We start from the raw sequence: 21,589 nt of genomic DNA, 5'->3' as shown, positions 1-21,589 counted from the left end.
AACTTCCGATGTGGGACTTTGGATTGATTCTCAACATAAAGCTCCCCCTCTGTAACACGAACACGGATTTTCTCTCTTTCGCATAGATGAATCCCTCTTGCTTAATCCTCTCGAGATAATCTTCTCCGAGACGTATGTCTTTTTGCAGATCATAACGTCCAGAGATATTGACTACATTGCGGATATTACCATACTTGGAGGCGTAGAGGAGGACGACGTGTCCGAGAATCGGAGTAACAACAGTAGTTGAGCAATACCTGCCATTTTATTCACAATAAAACACCACACAGTTCATCATTGCGAACTCAATATTTAGTTACCTTTTTAAAAACCTTTAGATTACCAATTTTGTTCTCCAATCATTTTTTTTAAAAACTTTGAATCAATTTTTCCTGACAAATATGAGAAGCAGACTGTTTCTTTACTTGCTTTCATTGCTCTTATGTTACTTGATGTTCATGTTGTTCTTTGTTTTCATCTAAGGAAGATGAACATCGTCCAGGTTTGGTTTTACTAAAGGCTAAACCGGGACTGGAATTGAACAGACAATTGGGGTCGGTTATCTCACACTTAAAGAAGAAGTGACAGAATCTGCAAGATCAAAATGGAAGAACTGTGAAAGTCATGAAGAATGTAGAGATCTTTCCGGTCAAGGAAATCAAACTCTGAGTAAACGTCAACGCTGAGTTGACCCCAAAGAAGCTTTTATTACATAACACAAAACCTGTCGCCAATTGGTCGATTTCTTCATGAATCCACGTTGGCTAAAGCAAAAGTCCTAAAGACTATAATTTCATATGTTTTTTGGTCGGTTTTAGACAATTGGCTACTTGACTTTCATGGCAAGAAAGATACATTGAATATGGACCACTGGTCAAGACAGATAGATGCTACCAAGTCATCCCCAAAGATCCTGCCTGTCAAGGAAATCTAACTGTGAGTAAACTATAATTACTTTTTATTTCTCTCTTTGACACCAAAGAAACTTTTATAGCTAAGTCGTAAAGACTAGTGAAAATGCTTTTGTCTTTTTGAATTGGAAAAAAGGTTGTATACATTGCGCACCACCGATTCTACAGCAGTTTTCCCGATATATATATATGTGTGTGTAGTTGGGAGCCATTAATGTAAATCTTTCAAGCTGCATTATCACCACAATTAAAGGGATATATACAGTTTCCTGCAAAAAAAGCTTCAAAAAAAGCTTTTAAGCATGAGACGATTGTTTCTTTTACTTTCTTTATGTGCTCTCATGTTACTTGAAGCATACTGTTTTACAGATGAAACTGATAGACAAGCGTTGCTCGAGTTCAAGTCTCAAGTTTCTGAAGACAAGAGAGTCGTCTTGTCCTCATGGAATCACTCATTCCCTCTTTGCAACTGGAACAGGGTTAGATGTGGCCTTAAACACAAGAGAGTTGTTGAGCTAGACCTCAAAGGATTGCAATTGGGAGGGGTAATATCACAATCTATTGGTAATCTTTCGTTTCTCATAGCACTTGATCTCTCTGAAAACTCTTTTGGTGGAAACATCCCTCAAGAAGTGGGAAACTTGTTTAGACTTCATTACTTGAATATGAGCTTTAATTTTCTCGAGGGTGAGATTCCTGCTGGTCTCTATAACTGCTCTAGATTGTTGGAACTTGATTTATATTCAAATCATGTTGATCAAGTCTTTCCTTCAGAACTAGAGTCATTGACAAAGCTTGTTTCTTTAAGTCTTGGTAAAAACAAGCTGAGAGGGAAGCTCCCTGCATCTCTAGGAAAATTGACATCCCTCAAGACTCTTGACATTGGATTCAACAATGTTGAAGGAGGAGTTCCAGTAGAGTTAGCTAGATTGACTCAAATAGTGTATATTGAATTAGCAGTAAACAACTTCTCAGGTGTTTTTCCTCCTACTTTCTACAATATGTCTTCACTTGAGTGTTTAGGTGTCCTTGGTAATCGATTCTTTGGTAGCCTAAGATCTGATTTTGGTGATCTGCTGCCAAATCTTCGCTGGTTATCTATGGGAAGGAATCATTTCACAGGAGCCATTCCAACAACACTTGCCAACATCTCGAATCTTCAAAAGTTTGGAATCAGCCGCAACAGTTTGACAGGAAGTATTCCACCAAACTTTGGAAAATTACAGAATTTGCAATACCTGTCTTTTCTTGGAAATTCTTTGGGAAGTCAATCTTTTGGAGATCTTGAGTTTCTTGGTGCTTTAACTAACTGCACCAAACTAGAAACTTTATTTGTTGGTGAAAATAGGCTTGGGGGTCACTTACCTACCTCCATCTCAAATTTTTCTACAAACCTCCACAGCTTAGCCCTTGATACAAATTTCATCTATGGAAGCATTCCTCATGACATTGGGAGTCTCATCAGCCTACAAGGTCTTGGGTTAGAAAAAAACCTGTTAACAGGTCTAGTCCCAACCTCTATTGGTAAGCTTTTAGAATTAGAGGGATTAAGTCTCAGTTCCAATAGTTTGTCAGGAGAGATACCATCTTCTATAGGCAACATCACTCGGTTAGTCTCACTGAATTTGGACAACAATAGTTTCCATGGAACTGTTCCTTCCAGTCTTGGTAACTGTAGTAACCTACGATCGTTGAAGATTGGGTTTAATAAGTTGAATGGGACTATACCTCAAGAAATTATGAAAATCTCATCCCTTGTTAACCTAAGCATGGAAGGTAATTCATTGATTGGTTCTCTACCAAAAGACATTGGACAGCTACAAAATTTGGTTACGCTGTCTCTTGCGCATAATCAATTATCAGGACAGCTCCCACAAACCTTGGGAAAATGTCTCTCGATGGAACAGCTTTTTCTGCAAGGTAACTTTTTTGATGGACCCATTCCAGATATTAGTGGGTTGCTTGGTGTTAAAGAAGTTGATTTGTCTAGAAATAGTCTCTTTGGCAATATTCCTAGATGTTTTGCAAACTTTTCTAAGTTGCAATATCTCAATCTATCCATTAATAATCTTGAGGGGATGGTGCCAACAGAAGGGAATTTTCAGAATGCTACTTTATTTTCAGTGTTTGGGAACAAAAATCTATGTGGAGGCATCAAGGAACTGCAACTAAAGCCATGCCTTGCGCAAGCAGAACCAATGGGGAAAAAGCATTCCTCTCTTTTAAAGAAAGTTTTGATCAGTGTAGGCATAGGCATAGCTTTGGTTTTGCTATTTTTGGTAGCTTCATTTTCTCTACTTTGGCTCAGAAAAAGGAAGAAGAACCAGCTGGTCAATAATACAACTCCTTCTACTTTGGAGGTCTTCCATGAGAAGATAAGTTATGGAGATCTAAGAAATGCAACAGATGGTTTCTCTTCGAGAAATTTGATTGGATCAGGCAGTTTTGGTACTGTGTTTAAAGCACTGCTTCCGATGGAGAACAAAGTTGTTGCAGTCAAGGTTCTAAACATGCAGAGACGTGGAGCAATGAAGAGCTTTATGGCAGAATGTGAATCACTCAAGGACATAAGGCATCGTAATCTTGTGAAACTATTGACAGCTTGCTCGAGTATTGATTTCCAAGGAAACGAATTCAGAGCTCTGATCTATGAGTTCATGTACAATGGAAGCTTGGATATGTGGCTACACCCAGAGGAAGTCGAAGAGATTCGTAGGCCCTCAAAATTCTTAACACTTCTTGAAAGGCTTAACATAGCTATAGACGTGGCTTCTGTGTTGGACTATCTTCATGTTCATTGTCATGAACCTATAGCTCATTGCGATCTTAAGCCAAGCAACGTCCTTCTCGACGATGATTTAGTAGCCCATGTTAGTGACTTTGGTCTGGCTCGGCTTCTCCTCAAATTCGACAAAGAGTCCTTCCTCAACCAACTCAGCTCAGCCGGTGTCAGAGGAACTATCGGCTATGCCGCACCAGGTAAAAATATCACACATCTGTAATGTTTGAATGAACACAGTTTAGCATTTTTTTTTTTACTCCAATTTTGTTTCTGTGAATTATTGGTGCAGAATATGGAGTTGGAGGACAACCATCAGTACAAGGTGATGTGTATAGCTTCGGGGTTCTCCTTTTGGAAATGTTTACTGGAAAACGACCAACAAATGAGTTATTTGGGGGAAGTTTTACACTACACAGTTACACCAAGTCGGCGTTGCCAGAAAGAGTATTGGACGTTGCAGACAAATCTATTATTCACAGTGGTCTCAGAGTTGGTTTCCCTGTTGCTGAGTGTTTGACAATGATTTTGGATGTGGGACTAAGGTGTTCTGAAGAATATCCGACAAACAGATTGGCAACAAGTGAAGCCACAAAGGAGTTAATCTCCATCAGAGAGAGGTTCTTTAAAGCCAAAAGAACAACAAGACGTTAAAGTGTTTATGGCTTTCTTTACAAATTTTGCAACCCGCTTAAACGGCTTAAACTGAGGCCGATATAGTATTATTTTTATAACCAGTTGTGTTTATGTTTTCCTTTTCTGAGTGACCAAGATGGTGTTTCTTAAACTTCCTGTGTTTGTTTTATCTTTTTGTTTGCAGTTATATCTTTTTTTCTTCTTAAGCTCTCAAGTTCTGTTTTTCTTTTCCCTGAAAAATAGTGATGCATGAGCTAAATCAAGGTCTGAGCTGAAAATGTGTTTGTCTGAGTTGGAGTGGTTTTATTGTGTTGCTTTGTTAAACTCCAACCTTGTGTTTGCTGTGTTTATATTGCTGATTTGTTGTTAATGTTAAAGCAACTTGTGAAACCTCTGTGCTTGGATACATATTTGGTTAAGGAATTTGGTTATCTGTGTGCAGTCATCAAGTCATGTTGTTTTGGTGCTTTTGAACAATGTCATGTCCTTATATTAAGAATGAGAGCCGCAAAGCCGTGAACAACTCTGACCTCTTCGTGCTATACTTGCCAAAATTCGCACAGTAGGTGATAGATACGCTTAAGGTGTACAATTAGAACAGCTTCAATATTGATGATGAATTGGCTCTGTAGATGTTGGATTACATAAGCTCGATCAAATAAACAAGACAGTGTACCGCTTTTGTTTCTATGAAATCAGAAGTTGCTTAAAAGAAAAATAAGACTAGTTGTTCTTCACGATGACTGTCTTTATGAACTCCATAACTGTTGAAACCAATTCACTTTGATGTTTGGTATAACAATGATCAGCTCCTTCCACAATCTCCAGCTTGTGGTTAGGTATGATCTTTGCAAACTCTTTTGCATCTTCCACGGGTATAACCTCATCATCCGATCCATGAACCGTCAAGACCCTGCTCATTACATCGACCGTGGCTTGTGTTTATATCCCAAGCATGCAATGTGAATTAAGAGAGAAACTCGGAAAAATCTAATTCTAACCTGCATTCTTTGTCAATCTTGAGACAAGCTTCATGCATATCAGTGTTCAACCTTTCCATTAAGCTCTCCTCAGTAACCCTATACCCTGATTTTCCTGTTAAAATACCAAGCACTTATGCATAGAGAACACTAGAGCTCCGAACTGAGACAATGCAGGAAAAAACACACGAGCAAATAAAAATACCATCTTTAACATCGATGAATCCTTGTTGCTTAATTTTTGCCAAGAAATCTTCCCCGAGACGCTCTACTACGCCTTTTTTCAGGTCATAACGTCCCGAGAGATTGATTACATTGCGGATATCGTGATACTTGGACGCATAGAGAAGGACCACATCACCTCCTATGCTTTTTAAAAAGTATAGAAGTCAAAAACAAGTTGAAAAATCTCTTGCAAATGTCAGGATTCACACCTCTGCTCGAGGCAGAAGATCGTTTACCTTTACTGTGCCCGAGAATAATAGGAACCACACGGTTCAAGCTAGAGAAGTACTGGATAACAGAATGTAGATCATCGGCTTCATGGTTATAGTTACCATAATAGAAACTGCCTTCACTCTCTCTGCAAATCAAAATCCATATTCTCTCATTCACCGATGAAAAAGATCAATGATTTAAAGCAAGCAAGAGAGACATACCCATTCCCAGAGAAATCAAAACGGAAAGCGCTGATCCCTTCTTTCTCTATAGCAGCAGCCACATTATTCATGATTTGGTTATTCTGCATAGATTTCATTTGCCAAAAGACAAGTTAAACTCATAAGATATGTTCCAAAATACGAATTTTGTTTAACTACAATAAGTTTCTACGCCATGTCAGAGAATCAAGTAAATCTCAGATCTCAAGTCACCACAAGAGCTAAAAGAGAGAAAAAAAGATTGAAGTTTTTTACGCTGGTGAGTGGTTAATCACTGATTACGATTCCAGATTCATAAAGGGTAAGTGAGAAGAAAGACATGAATCAAAAATCACACCAATAAGCTAAATCTCACTAACCTTGTTGGATCGAAATCCATGGCACAAGACCACAATTTCTCTTGAACCAGTTTCGTGAAGCAGACCCAACAGTTTCTCGTTGTGGCTGTTCGGAATCTCGATCTTCTGTTGAGCGCAAGCTAAAACCAGAAACAACAAAGTATCCACAAGTCAGAATCTTACGGGGAAAAAAAAACTGAAAATCGCGGAGTGGAATCGATTTTGGGAACACCATTGTTACAATACCTGAAGTTTTCTCAGAGGAATCCATTCTCAGCTTGTTGCAGGGAATTCGATTGTTTTTAATCGGAAGCCGAACGTTGGAGAAAGAAGAAGACGATGATCTGGGAAAAGGGGAGATTTTGTAATTTAGAGAATCTTGAGTTGCAAAATGTAAGTTATGCAAAAGAGTCATCATTGTTCCAGATCAGGAGGAACGGTCGAACAATTCAACGAATCACAAAACGGCGAGTAGTATTTAACGAATAACAAAATATTTTTTTTTTAAAACAAAAACACTTTAAGCTGTTTACCTGTATTCGTTGAATACTACTCGCCGTTTTGTTAGTCATAAAACACCACACAGTTCGTCTTTGCGAACTCAGGCCTTAATGCTGCCGCATATGAGCTTTGGGGAACCCATGTCGTCGCCGGGGAAGTTACCGGTCAAATTGTGAGTAATCGTCAACGTTGACGCTAAAGAAACTTTCTTTTTTCTCAGTTTTTCGTAATCCAAAGTTCTGATTTTTGTTACCTGTGTCTCAAGTTTTTTGTGTCAGGCAATGATAGTGTTGTACATATGCTTGCAGAATATTGTTAACGGATTCCATTTTATTTGCAAACTAAAGATAAATGTTGGGTCCCTTTATAATCCTCATTTTTTCATGTGTATTTGGAATTTCCCAGCTTTTGCAAAATTTTGATTTTTTTCCTAGGTGATCAAGATAAATTTTTCTTACAACCTGTCCTGCATCTTTTTTGTTTGGCTTGCATTCAATAGACTAGTTGGTAGTGAACATTTTCTGTTTTTATGTGCAATGAGATCTGTATCATAAACTAATGTTATCAGAAAAAAATGACTGCTTTGTGATGGTAATATTCCAGGTATGTGTTTAAGTTTAGAAGAGTCCACAAAGCTCAGAGAGCACTAAGTTAATTGTCCCATCATGGGAAAAATAATGCATCCACGAGATGATGTCTATAGAAACGTCAAAAAGACTAATGATCTTTGTTGTCTTCTTAGACGGTTGACTAATTGACTTAGATAGCAACAGTCCGTACCATTTTGAAGCTTTCTCTATGTGGCTGTGAACCAATTTACTATCCCAATTTTTCTTTCAAGTAGCAGTAACACCACCAAGGTAAATGCATCTTGCTTTTGCCTCGTCCTTTATATTCAGTTTCCTGCACAATATGAGAAACACCAAAAGATCTTAACAAAAACGAAAAGAAGAATCTAAATGAGAAACATGAGAGTGTTTATTTTACTTTCCTTCCATGCTCTCATGTTACTTGAAGCATATGTCTTTACCGATGAAACTGATCGGCAAGCCTTGTTCAAGTTCAAGTCTCAAGTTTCTGAAGACAGAAGAGTAGTCTTGTCCTCATGGAATAACTCGTTCCCTCTCTGCAACTGGAATGGGGTTACATGTGGCCGCAAACACAAGAGAGTTATTGGTCTAAACCTCGGAAGATTACAATTAGGTGGAGTGATATCACCGTTTATTGGTAATCTTTCGTTTCTCATCTCACTTGATCTCTCTGATAACTCTTTTGGTGGAACCATCCCTCAAGAAGTGGGAAACTTGTTTAGACTTGAGTACTTGAATATGAGCTTTAATTTTCTTGGAGGAGAGATACCAGTGGATCTATTTAACTGCTCTAGATTGTTGGACCTTGAGTTAGATTCAAATCATCTTGGAGGAGGTGTTCCTTCAGAACTAGGGTCATTAACAAGGCTTCTTATTTTATATCTTGGTCCAAACAACCTAATGGGAAAGCTCCCTGCATCTCTAGGAAACTTGACATCACTCATGCAACTTAGCTTTACCAATAACAAAATAGATGGAAGAATTCCAGATGATATAGCTAGATTGACCCAAATGGTTTTTCTTTCATTATCGGTGAACAATTTCTCAGGCGTTTTTCCTCCCTCCATTTACAATTTATCCTCACTTGAGATGCTAAACATCTTTGGTAATGGTTTTTCTGGTAGCTTGCGGCCAGATTTTGGTATTTTGCTACCTAACCTTCAAGAGCTATATATGGGAAATAATCATTTCACAGGAGTCATTCCAACAACACTTTCTAATATCTCTGCTCTAGAAATGATGGCAATCGAGTATAACAGTCTTACAGGAAGTATTCCTCTGAGTTTTGGGAAGTTACAAAATTTGGAAACCTTACTACTTCATGGTAATTCTCTGGGAAATAACTTCTTTGGAGATCTTGATTTTCTTGATGCCTTGTCCAACTGCACCCAATTACTTATCTTAAGTGTGGGTCTCAATAGGCTTGGGGGTGACTTGCCTACCTCCATTGCCAATTTGTCTACAAGCCTCACTGAGTTAAAGCTTCAAACCAATCTCATTTCTGGAAGCATCCCTCATGACATTGGGAAACTCATAGGCTTACAAAAACTTGAGTTGTTTGAAAATAAGTTGACAGGAGCACTCCCAACCTCTATTGGGGAGCTTGTAGAATTGGGTTATTTAGGTTTGGATTCAAATAGATTGTCAGGAAGGATACCTTCTTCTATAGGCAACCTCACTCAGTTAGAAACACTCTATTTGTCCAACAATAGTTTTGAAGGACCCATTCCTACAAGTCTTGGAAATTGTAGTCGCCTACTATATTTGTATATTGGATCTAATAAGTTGAATGGAACTATACCTCGAGAAATTATGCAAATGCCATCCCTTGTTCACATAATCATGGAACTTAATTCTTTCACTGGATTTTTACCAAAGGATGTTGGAAGATTACAAAATCTTGTTGTGCTATCACTTGGAAATACTAACTTATCAGGACAACTTCCACAAACTTTGGGAAAATGCCTCTCGATGGAAGAACTTTATCTGCAAGAAAATTCTTTTCATGGAACCATTCCAGATATCAGAGGATTGGTGGGTGTTCGTAGAGTTGATTTGTCGAAAAATAATCTCACTGGAAGTGTACCTGAATATCTTGCAACATTCTCTAAGTTGGAGTATCTTAATCTATCCATCAATAATTTTGAGGGAAGGGTGCCAACACAAGGGAAATTTCAGAACTCTTCTATAGTTTTGTTATTTGGAAACAAAAATCTTTGTGGAGGCATCAAGGAACTGAAACTAAAGCCATGCATTCCGCAAGCACCAGCAATGAAGACGAAGCATTCCTCTCTTTTGAAGAAAGCTGTGATTGGAGTTAGCGTTGGCATAACCTTGCTTTTGCTTTTGTTCATAGCTTTAGTCTCTTTATATCGGTTCAGAAAAAGAAAGAAGAAGAAGCAGACCAATAATACAACTCCTTCTACTTTGGAGGTCTTCCATGAGAAGATAAGTTATGGAGATCTACGAAATGCAACAGATGGGTTCTCTTCAAGAAATTTGATTGGATCAGGCAGTTTTGGTACTGTGTTTAAAGCATTTCTTCCGGCGGAAAAGAAAGTTGTTGCCGTGAAAATTCTAAACATGCAGAGACGTGGAGCAATGAAGAGTTTCCTAGCTGAATGTGAATCTTTGAAAGACATAAGGCATCGTAATCTTGTGAAACTATTGACGGCTTGTTCGAGTATTGATTTTCAAGGAAACGAATTCAGAGCTCTCATCTATGAGTATATGCCTAATGGAAGCCTGGATATTTGGTTGCACCAAGAGGAAGTCGAAGAGATTAGTAGGCCTTCAAGAACTTTGACACTTCTTGAAAGGCTTAACATAGTGATAGATGTGGCTTCTGTTTTGGACTATCTTCATTTTAACTGCCATGAACCTATAGCTCATTGTGATCTTAAGCCAAGCAACGTACTTCTAGATGATGATCTAACTGCCCATCTTAGCGACTTTGGTCTTGCTCGACTCCTCCTTAAATTCGACCAGGAGTCTTTCCTCAATCAACTCAGCTCTGCTGGTGTCAGAGGAACCATTGGCTATGCCCCACCAGGTAAAACTATCACCACACATCTATAATTTTCAATGAAGAAAATTGGTATATTCTTTTAATACTCCAATTTTGTTTTTGTTAATTATGGTGCAGAATATGGAATGGGAGGACAACCATCAATACAAGGTGATGTGTATAGCTTTGGGGTTCTCATTTTGGAAATGTTCACTGGGAAAAGACCAACCAATGAGTTATTTGGAGGAAACTTTACCCTACACAGCTACACCAAGTCTGCATTGCCTGAGCGAGTATTGGACATTGTAGACAAATCTATTCTCCACAGTGAGTTCATTGTCGGTTTCCCTCTTGCTGAGTGCTTGACACTGGTTTTGGATGTGGGACTTAGGTGCTCTGAAGAATCTCCTATGAACCGGTTGGAAATGAGTGAAGTTGTAAGAGAATTAAACTTAATCAAGGAGAGTTTTTTCCGAACCAGAAGGACAGCTAGACGTTGAGTGTTTATGCATATTCCTATAAACTCTGAAACCTTTGAACTAAAGGCTCAGTCTGAAGCCTATATCATATAGTCTTAATAATTAATAATGTGTGGTATTGATTTTCTGTATGTATACGTACCTATGTTTGCAGAATATTGTCGAAGAATGCTTAATTTATTTGCAGACAATGATGAATGTTGTGTTACCAGTTTTATAGTTGATAGTCCTCCAATTTTGCTTCTAGTTCCCAAAATTTTCTTAGAATTTCTCAGCTTCTAAGTTTTATAATCCAAAGTTTTTGTTTATATTTCTTTCAGTGTTATTTAAGTTTTTTTCTTCTTCTTAATCTTGGGTGATCAAGGTAACTTTTTTGTTTTTACTAATTTTACTGAGCTATGAGGAGGTTCTGTTATTTGATTTTGCAAGGACCATAAGTGGTTGTTGATTGTTCCTCTAATTGTACGTTTTACATGTGTGCTTTCGACCTTTCGTCAAAGTACGTTGTTATGGTGCTTATGACAAAATGGCACTTGTTGATTCTCGGTTCACAAATACAATTTTCAGATTGAGAACCGGTTTGGTTCGGTATAGCTTCAAGGAAATTGACGATGTAAAAAGGAACCGAGTATTTGAAGTTTGTTATTAAAGTTTGTTGTAACAGAGCTGTGACAGAGTAACGACTCTTCTTCGTTTAACTCGATTATCTTCTTGATTTTGAGAGATCGATGCTATGTCCTCTTGTGTTCTTGAGCTAGTGAATTGGTAGGTTCCTAGCTGGCCGAGCGGCCGATATTAAGTGGATCTTGTTAAATAAACAAAATTCAGTATCCATCTCTTTGTATTTTTGAACCTTACATACTTAAAGCATTACTCTTTTTAAAAATCAGTTTGCATGGTGTGAGCAACTCGAAATTGATAACTTTCAAAACTTCATCGACGAATTTTTCAACGTTCACATAATTATTGCAACAATGAACTTATATTCAAATATAGTATGTATTGGAGTTTTATCTTTTGCACAACTTAGATGAAAAAAATAGGCTGAAATGAAGAAATAAATTCTTGTAATGGGCTAAAAACATAGGGATGTTTTCAAATTTGAAAAAAAGAAACATACCACAGAAATTTTAATAACAGTAAGTTACATACCTTAAACAGTAATGGGCATGAACACAATCTGATCATAAGTAAAAGCTATTTCTTGAGCTTGGCTCATGTCTCAATTTTAGGTTTCTTGTCCGAACCTCAAAGCCTTAAGTTATCCCTAGCCCACAGTTGCTCGTCCTTTGGCGCAGCGTAAAGTTTTTAAAACTTCAGTTCAATCTAGAAATCAAAATAATCTCTAGAGAACTGACTTCTTGAATCAATGAATTTAATCAAATTGATGCAATGCTTCATGAATTGATGAACTTAATCAAATCAATACTAGGGAAAAGAGAAATACTCTTATTTTATAACTTCAAAACTGTCTTTTAAAAAGAATGAATGAACTAGTTTTCGTAAAGAAAAGGAAAAATCACAACCGACTTATAATGAAACCCACATAATTAAGAAAGCCCAATAACATAAATAAGTAAAAATTGTTGTTTGCTTGCGGTCCAAGACATTAAGATGCTGCATCAGAACTCCTGGGATGAGAAAGATTCGTCCTCGAATCGGCAAGATTGTCTGCGGGAAGATAACGAGATAAGTATCTCACATTAAAAACATCTGAAGTACGAATGTCACAGGAGGAAGACGTAGATGGTATACATTATCGTTAATACGTTCCAACACTTTAAGTGGTCCAATTTTCTTGGCCTTCAATTTGTTGCAAGCATGGGCGGGCATGCGATCCCAAGTTAGAACTGCCCAAACAAGATCACCAGCTTCAAACACAAGACGTCTGCGGTGAATGTCGACCGACGACTTGACGACTTGTATTTAGAGGCCGCTTCGACGAGATTTTTGTGTATTAGTTCATGAGTCTTCACGACATCCACCATAAATGTTGTAGCATCACCATGAAAGTGTGTACGATCAGGAAGGGTGGATAAATCGACCGGCTCACGAGGAACAACACCGTAGATTACTTGAAATGGACTAAATCCCGAACTGCGATTCACTATATGATTGTGTGCAAATTCTGCTTGTAGAAGTTTAGCATCCCAACTCTTGATAGAATCACCGACTACACAACGTAAAAGATTACCCAATGATCAATTTGTAACCTCCGTCTGACCATCCGTTTGAGGATGATAAGCTGAACTCATGTCAAGACTAGTATTAAGGAGCTTCTACAAAGAACGCCAAAAGTGTCCTAAAAACGAGAATCTCAATATGATACAATAGAATAAGGAAGTTCATGTAACCTGTAAATCTCACATAAAAAGAGGCTTGTGACTTGTACTGCACCAGTAGTACGTTTACAAGGAATGAAATGCACCATTTTAGAGAAGCGATCGACGACAACAAAGATAGAGTCAAAACTCTTTTGAGTACTCGGAAGCCCCATTAAAAAAAATCCATATTTATATTTGTCCAAGGCTGAGTAGGAACAGGGAGAGGAAGATATAAGCCTGTGTTAGATGCTTGACCTTTTGAGGTTTGACAAACGACCCAATGTTCCACAAAACGCTTGATATATCTCCGGAGGGACGGCCAAAAATACAAAGTAGAAACCAGATGCAATGTTCTATCCCGTTCAAAATGTCCTTCTTTATGTAGTTCGGAAACGAGTTTTAACCGCAGGCTGCAATCAGGGATGCACAACCTAGTATCACAAAACAAAAAGCCATCATGGCACACATACGGCATCGAAGAACCGGTCTCGGTAGCTGACCAAACAGGGCCAAAGAAGGGATCTGAAGCATCAAGGTCTGCAAAAGAACTGAATCCAGGAACTGAGACATGTAAAACAACAATCAATGAATGTCGACGACTTAACGCATCAGCCATGCGATTACTAACACCTGATGTATGCTTAATGACAAAAGTGAATTGTTGGAGATAAACAATCCACGAGGCGTGTCTAGCGGAAACTTTATCTTGATTTCCAATATGCTTAAGTGCATCATGATCCGTGCACAATATGAATTCCTTGTAAAATAAGTAGTGACACCAATGTTAAACTGCCTGGATGATTGCGTAAAACTCAAGATCATAAATGCTATAACGAAGTTAGCACCCGCCAGTTTTTCACTGTAAAATGCAATAGGCCGATGTTGTTGACTAAGCATGACTCTAATTCCCAGTTTTGAAGCATCACAATGTAATTCAAATACCAAATTGAAGTTGGAGAGAGCTAGAATAGGTGCAGAAATTATTTTTTTTTCAAGTCGAATGCCTTAGACGCTGCTGGAGTCCGGACAAATGTCTCGCATGTAATCTGTTATAGGAGTCATAAGACTGCTGAATTGTGGAACAAAACAGCGATAAAAAGATGCCAAATTGTAAAAACTGCGAGTATCCGTAAGCGTCTTTGGAAGAGGCCAAGAGATAATGGCCGAGACCTTGTTAGGATCAACAGCTAAGCCTCTAGCAGAAACTATGTAGCCAAGAATCTGAACTTCAGGAGACCCAAACTCGCATTTTTTCACTGTTGTAAAGAGCTTGTCACGCCGAAGTACGTTCAGGACTTCATGCAAATGAATAAACGACAAACTAAAGATCAAGATGTCATCCAAATAAACGACCACAGATTTACCAATGAATTGTCTCAAAGCTTGATTCATCACACGCATAAAGGTACTAGAGGCGTTTGATAAACTAAAAGGCATGACCAACAATTCAAAAAGTCCTTCCCAGGTCTTGAAAGCAGTTTTCCATTCATCTCTAGGTCGTATACGAATCTGAAGATAGCCACTCTTCAAATCCAGTTTAGAAAACAAAGTGGCAGCACCGATTTTATCAAGTAAATCATCTAGTCTTGGAATGAGAAATCGATAACACATTGTTATCTTGTTAATGTACGACTGTCAACACACAAACGCCATGATCTATCTTTCTTAGAAATAAGTAAAGCAGGCACCACGCATGGACTCAAAATTTCGCGCACAAACCATTTAGAAAGCAGTTCTTCAACTTGATGTCGCAATTCTTCATGCTCACTTGGACTCATTCGATAATGAGGTCGATGGGGAAATAAAGCATCTGGCACCAAGTCAATCATATGTTGAATATCATGCAGAGGGGGTAAACCGTGTGGAAGATCATCAGGAAAGATATCGGAGAACTCTTGAATAATCTCCCGAAAGGTTGGCTGAATCTGTTGGATTGCGACCGTAAGAGTTGGTTTTGTAAGCAACATAAACACAAAACCTTCCTCACACATTTCTTCTTCAAATAACGCATGTCGTAACAATACGATAGGAGCTCTCGTTGCTGGTGTGATCGACGGAAGAGTAGGCTTCAAAGTGAAGTTGCGATTTTGAAAGGAAAAACTGTAAGTATTGAGAAAACCATCATGTTGAACCTTTCGATCAAACTCCCAAGAGCATCCAAGTAACAAGTGACACGCATCCATGGGAACGAAATCACAGTAGACTTTATCCTTGTAAGCGTCTCCAATGGAAAAATTCACCAAAGCGCGACGAGTCACACACACTTCATTGCCTTGATTTAACCACACAAACTTGTAAGGAGTAAGGTGCTTTTCGTCTTTAAGAGCCAATTTTTTAACAGCTTCCTCTGCAACCACATTCTCACAGCTGCCTGAATCAATAATGAATTTGCATACTCGTCTGTTGATCTTACAACGTGATTGAAATAGGGTATTTCGTTGAGAAAACTCTGGTTCTCCGCGAGACGCCAAACAAGATCGCCGCAGCATCAATAAGTGACCTGTATCCGCTTCTAGTTCACATTGCTCCTCATGAATAGTGTCTTCAACATCGATCTCCACATCACGGCCCAAAGCATCTAAAAAGATACCACGTTGATTTCGGGTTAGGCAAACAGACTGTTTGTGGCCGGTTTCTCCACGATTAAAACACCTCAAATTTCCTGGTCCATTTGAATGCTGGTTGTTTTCAGGTACCAGCACTGTTTCGTTCCATAGGATAGCTGTGACTGGAGCAACTGTTTCTGGTGGAGGGAAAACAGAAGTCGGAGTAGTGCGAGGAGGACGAACAGAACTCCACGCCGAGAAGTTCACTTTAGTTTGAGCTTCAACCGTTAAAGCTTGCTGGTGAGCTTCCGCAACAGACAAAGGATTGAACAAATTCAATGTGAATTGAATTTGCTGCCTCAAACCACCCATAAAAGGAGCTACTAGTTGCTGTTCTCTATCTTGAAGATCAATACGATTCAATAACAGAAAAAAATTATGTCGAGTATTCCTCCACATAACGAGTTTCTTGTTTCAGATTTTGTAATTTCTGAAACATAAGATGATCGTAGTTATACAGCAGAAAGGTTTTTCATAAGTTTTTCTTCAGTTTATCCCAAGATAAAATCTTTGCTTTGCCCAATCTTGCTCGTGAAGTTTTCAATTGTGTCCACCACGCTGCAGCCCTGTTACGAAACCGCATCGCAATCACATGGACACATTCATTTAAAGGCATCCGTTTGAACTCAAAAACTTCTTCGACCGTGACGATCCAATCAAAGAGTTCCTCCGCCGTGTTTCAACTGTGAAACTCAGGAATATCAAACTTAAACCCTTGTTCTCAAGGCCAATCATCTGCAGGATCAACAACGTTATGTTGTCTCTATCCAGCGAACGGATTGTCATCTTCTTCAAGTTCACCATCGTCATCCTCAACGATTCATGGAGAAGGTTGCACCGGTTGCACAGCCATCGCCTGAATCGCTATCGTTAACTGCTGCATCAGCTCTTGAAGAGCCGCAAGAGTTTGATGCATGAGCTCGGCTTCCGTCGGAGGGGGATCGCGACGACCTCTCGGCATTATGAACAAATGAGTTTTGCTCTGATACCAACCTGGCGCAGCGTAAAGTTTTTAAAACTTCAGTTCAATTTAGAAATCAAAATAATCTCTAGAGTGCTAGCTTCTTGAATCAATGAATTAAATCAAATTGATGCAAGGCTTTCTAAATTGATGAACTTAATCAAATCAATACAAGGGAAAAGAAAATTACTCTTATTTTATAACTTCAAAACTGTCTTTTACAAGGAATGAAAGTGTCCTTTGTGTAGGATTAGTCTTCGTAAAAAAAATGAAAAATCACAATTAACTTATAATGAAACCGACATAATTAAGAAAAACCCAATAACATAAAGTAAATAAGTAAAAGTTGTTGTTTGTTTGCGGCCTAAAATATTAAGATGCTGCATCATCCTTAGAATCTATTGGCAATTAATTAGTAGAAGACGGGATTGGGATGAAATGAATGATCCATGAATATTATAAGCTCCACACATTTGGACTCCAATGATTAGTCCATCTTATATAACTAACTAGTCAATTTGTAGACCACCATGGAACTCAACTTGGATTTGCAACGATTGCTCCAAAGTGGTTCGAATACAGTATTGTCGATTTGACTAGGATTTTAATGATTTTGATCGTTACAAGACTCATCATTGTTGTTATATGCATTCAGCTGAAGCTTCACGTTTAGGTACGAAGAGCTCGAAATTATGAGCGTGGCGAAAAAATAATGAATCATACATAAAAAAAAATGTATATAGTTTATGGTAGTGTCATGCGAGGAAAAAATTATATTAGATAAACAAAAGAAAGTCGAAAACGTCTAATAATTTAACCCGATGTAATTTTGCCACCCCAAAAAAAAGGGAAGTTTTTGAATTCGAGCATCGGCGATGGAAATGGAACTAATTTAACATCTAATGGTATCCGCCGGAAAAGCATTATGAATCTTTTACCCAAAAAAAAAAAAACATTATGAATCTCTGAAACTTTTTGGTTAAATAAAAAAGTCAACGAGTTGGGTGTGAGACAGTGTGAAATTAAAATTTATGAGGTGGCAAAGGTAAGGCATCTTGACTTGGCTCATGCTCGTTGTGTTGTGCTTCACAGGCACAAGTCAAACACTCACATTTTTCTTCTGCATTTAATTCACTACTTTCTTTTTTGCTCCTCTTTTTTTTTATCACATATATTAGTTTCACATTTCCAATGGACAGGACCACTAGATTTTGCCTCTATATAAGCATATCAGATATGTAACTATATATGAAAATGATCTGTGCGTGAAATTCTTTTGTTTTTGCCAAAATAATGTGCGTGAGTTAATGTGTATACGTGTATATATGTGATGCAAAGTTTCTCTTGAATTTAATTTTTATTTTCTTAACAGCAGATATAAGGCTCTTATTTTTCTTGAAACGTATTTATTTATTATCGTTTTATTTGTCCACAATCATCATTTCTCCTTTGGTTTCAAGTTACTTGATAGATTTTATATTAGGATACCGCTTATCTTTTGTGTGGTAAGTACTATATCATTTACCTAACAATTCTTGGGTTCACCTTAAGGGTGAATTCATTCACCCCCTCTTATTTTAGCCAATATAAATCTGCCATATGATAAAATCAATTAAAATAACTTATCAAAATAGCATATTTTAAATATTTTTTTTAAATGAGAAAAAACTAAAACCTAATTTGGAAATAATGAACTCAGATATAACATTAAAGTTTATGTTGAATTATTTTTAATAAAATTATATTTTTACATAATTATTTGTTTTATTTTCAAAATTTAAATGAAAAAAAACTAAACCCTAAATTGGAAATAATGAACCCAAACATAATATTAATTTATTTTTTAATAGAAAAAACTAAACCCTAATTTAGAAATAGTGAACCCAAGCATAATATTGAAGTTTATGCACAATTATTTTTTATAAAAAATATTTTTACATAATTATTTGTTTTATTTTTGGAATTTTAAATAAAGAAAAACTAAAACCTAAATTGGAAATAGTGAACCCAAGCATAATATTAAATTTTATTTATATATTTTTAATATATATATATATATATATTTATATAATTATTTATTTTATATTCGGAATTTTAAACCCTAATCCCTAAATTCTAAATTTTAAATTCTAAATTCTAATCTTTATACTATAAATCATAATTTATAAACCTTAAAAAAAAATTTAAATCCTAAATTCTAATCTCTATATACATTATTTATTTCTTATATATATTTTTTTAACAAAATATTTGATTGAGTATTTAATGTTTTACTTATAATTTTTAATTTTTATTTAAAGATAATATTACATGGTAGATTTTTATTGCCTTAGATGAAAAAGGGTGAATGAATGAATTCACCCCTAGGGGTGAACCCAAGAATTTTCCAATATTTTGTATAGTAAGAGGTTATTTTGAGAGTATTCTCTATAATGATTATAACAATTTACCTAAATATTTTGTATAATAAGGTTAATTTATGAGTATTCTCTAAAATGATTACAAAATTTTATAAGATCAATAGGCTTATAGTTATAGGCGCCATGCATGCATCTATATTAATCAGGATAAATGTGTATGTGCTACCTACTGATTGCAATTTATGGAAACATAAAATCTGAAACCTAACCTTATGGTCCATATCAACTCTAATAAAGTGAAATGAATTTGTAACTAAATGAGCCACGATATAGAACCACATGTTACATTAATAAAGATGATGTACACTTTTGAGTTTCTACTACATGATAGAAGATAGAGAAAAAACAAGAAGAAGATAACTTTTCCACACTAGAAAAAAAAAAAAAAGAGAAAATCGTGTTAAAGTTACTTAAGACTCCAAAATCCCTAATTACTGCAATATACGAAAGATAATTGAGGATCACAAGTTACAACAAAACTAAAGAGTACTTAATTATACATTTTGTTTATAGCTAGCTATAAGCCTCCTCATTCCTCAAGTAAATCGTCAAAGTTTTTCTTTCTAGAATAACACTTCTTGGCTCTCTAATGACATGTTGTTATTAATGATCATGTCGTTGCTTTGCTCGTCAAAGAGCCATTTCTCAAACAAAGAAAGAGAACCCTGTGTAAGTAGACCATCAATGTCATGGTCTATTAACTTAGGCTTGTCTTCAGCTTCATCCAAGGAGTTGAAGCTGAATAAAGACTGATCAAACCCTTCTCCGCCTCCTTCTGTTATGCTAGGGCTAGAAGCCGCCGTGGTGATAACCATCTCGGTAGCTGCAACCGGTGAGGGCACTTCGGTCTTTGGTGTGTCTTTCATGAAGTTTTGAAGCAACCGAGCGATGTTCTCAGCGCTTGAGGCATAGACACCAGATGGGTGTGGATTAGTGTTGCTTGTGGGTGTGGTGGTTGTTGAGGATGAAGAAGATGATGGACCATAAGGTCCATAACCAAGATCGGTTATAGAGAAACTAGTAGGGTTTTGTGGTTTGTCAAGAGACAAGGCATCACTAAGAGCTTGTTTAGCCATGTTGATATCTGTCTGAAGCCTTCTTTCCCATTGACCTTTGTTGGAGCTGCCGCTTTGATGTGAAGTAGTTTTTTTGTCTGATGAAGATAAGTCTTTATTATCAAATCCATTATTGATAGTACTTTCACAAGAATCATTCATCTTCTTGAGCTTTTTCTTCAAATGTGTGTTCCAATAGTTCTTTATATCATTGTCTGTCCTTTCTGGAAGGTATGATGCAATAGCTGCCCACCTTCATATTTATTTGGTCCCCAAGTTATTTAAAGTTCATAAACCTTATCTTCATACTTTTATAGATCATGTGCATGTGAATATGTATGTTACCTGTTGCCCAAAAGGGCTTGAAGATGGAGAATCATCTTCTCTTCGTGTTGGGTGAAATTTCCACGCTTAATCCCAGGTCGAAGATAATTAGTCCACCTCAATCTACAGCTTTTGCTACATCTCCTCAAACCTAAATCACCACAAAAATCAAAACTTTCATTAAATTAAAAGGGTAATTAATTTGATATGTATGGACAAAAAAGCCGGTGTGAGAAAAATCGGACATTTATTACAGTTTTCTTTTTCTTTAATGATCATACCAACCAAATTGAAGCCAGAACAAAAGAATCACAAACCCAAGAAAAAACAAAAAACATTAAAGTACTTCTTAAGAGTAGGGATTACAAAATCGAAACTAAAATATTACTTTTTATCAACAAAAATAAAACAAAATATAATATTAAGTTAGAAGAAGAGACCTGTGTGAGTAGGCACAGATCTCCAGTTTCCAGGACCATGTTCTTGAATGTAAGAAACCAAGATGATATCTTCCTCTGGTGTCCATGGCCCTTTCTTCACTCCAATCTTGTCACAGCACGGTGGTCTTCCCATCACAATCTCCTATATATTTCTCTGTGCTTAGGGGAAGAACGGAATAGTTTGTGGTATGAGCAGTGAGAGGGGTCTTGATGATGATAGATATATAGAGGAAGAAAACGTTAATCCTTCGAAGGTTTTTTGCTTGGAAGCTTAGGAAATTGTAGGGCTAAGAGTACTTAAGACAAAGGGGTACAAGTGGTAGTTGGTTTTGTCTGAGGATGTAGAGAGTTAGCTTGCCTATATTTATAGAGAGAGAAAGAGAGAAAGAGAGAGAGAGAGAGCAAAGCTAATGAGTAAGTAAATTAGTAGCAATAATAATACAGTTAAAAGTAATAATGAAGAGTGGGGTTTTGCTTTCAAAGAGTCAACATGGACAGCAAAATGCATTTACTCTCTTGCTCTCCAAAGTCAGCCCTTCTCTTTCTCTCTCTCTCTCTTCTACCATTACTCAATGCTTT

General features: G+C 37.0%; 5 protein-coding genes across 5 annotated transcripts; 2 read left to right on the top strand and 3 right to left on the bottom strand.

Moving 5' to 3' along the window:
• The first annotated feature begins 1,169 nt into the window (after positions 1-1,169).
• On the top strand, positions 1,170-4,607 carry LOC18020944 (probable LRR receptor-like serine/threonine-protein kinase At3g47570). The gene is made up of 2 exons (XM_006404301.2): positions 1,170-3,890; positions 3,983-4,607. Exons 1-2 carry the CDS (start codon positions 1,214-1,216, stop codon positions 4,342-4,344), a joined length of 3,039 nt encoding a protein of 1,012 aa, XP_006404364.1. The 5' UTR covers positions 1,170-1,213; the 3' UTR covers positions 4,345-4,607.
• A 309-nt stretch (positions 4,608-4,916) lies between these two features.
• Positions 4,917-6,754, bottom strand: LOC18020943. Its single transcript, XM_006404299.2, has 7 exons — positions 6,550-6,754; positions 6,325-6,443; positions 5,966-6,048; positions 5,768-5,889; positions 5,512-5,670; positions 5,328-5,421; positions 4,917-5,239 (listed from the first exon to the last, which is right to left on the bottom strand). Exons 1-7 carry the CDS (start codon positions 6,719-6,721, stop codon positions 5,050-5,052), a joined length of 939 nt encoding a protein of 312 aa, XP_006404362.1. The 5' UTR covers positions 6,722-6,754; the 3' UTR covers positions 4,917-5,049.
• Positions 6,755-7,708: 954 nt separating this feature from the next.
• Positions 7,709-11,061, top strand: LOC18020942 (probable LRR receptor-like serine/threonine-protein kinase At3g47570). The gene is made up of 2 exons (XM_006404298.2): positions 7,709-10,446; positions 10,540-11,061. Exons 1-2 carry the CDS (start codon positions 7,764-7,766, stop codon positions 10,899-10,901), a joined length of 3,045 nt encoding a protein of 1,014 aa, XP_006404361.1. The 5' UTR covers positions 7,709-7,763; the 3' UTR covers positions 10,902-11,061.
• Positions 11,062-14,209: 3,148 nt separating this feature from the next.
• On the bottom strand, positions 14,210-16,771 carry LOC112087717. Its single transcript, XM_024157590.1, has 4 exons — positions 16,649-16,771; positions 16,524-16,545; positions 14,893-16,151; positions 14,210-14,836 (listed from the first exon to the last, which is right to left on the bottom strand). The coding sequence occupies exons 1-4, from the start codon at positions 16,769-16,771 to the stop codon at positions 14,210-14,212; spliced, it is 2,031 nt and encodes a 676-aa protein (XP_024013358.1).
• A 2,818-nt stretch (positions 16,772-19,589) lies between these two features.
• On the bottom strand, positions 19,590-21,358 carry LOC18020941 (transcription factor MYB94). Its single transcript, XM_006404297.2, has 3 exons — positions 21,011-21,358; positions 20,592-20,721; positions 19,590-20,499 (listed from the first exon to the last, which is right to left on the bottom strand). The coding sequence occupies exons 1-3, from the start codon at positions 21,141-21,143 to the stop codon at positions 19,755-19,757; spliced, it is 1,008 nt and encodes a 335-aa protein (XP_006404360.1). The 5' UTR covers positions 21,144-21,358; the 3' UTR covers positions 19,590-19,754.
• Between the last annotated feature and the right edge of the window lie 231 nt (positions 21,359-21,589).

The sequence above is a fragment of the Eutrema salsugineum genome, unplaced genomic scaffold (assembly GCF_000478725.1).
Source record: "Eutrema salsugineum unplaced genomic scaffold, Eutsalg1_0 scaffold_16, whole genome shotgun sequence".
NCBI lineage: Eukaryota > Viridiplantae > Streptophyta > Magnoliopsida > Brassicales > Brassicaceae > Eutrema > Eutrema salsugineum.
The sequence above is the reverse complement of the archived record's forward strand: the minus strand, read 5'-3'. Positions and strand labels throughout refer to the sequence as shown.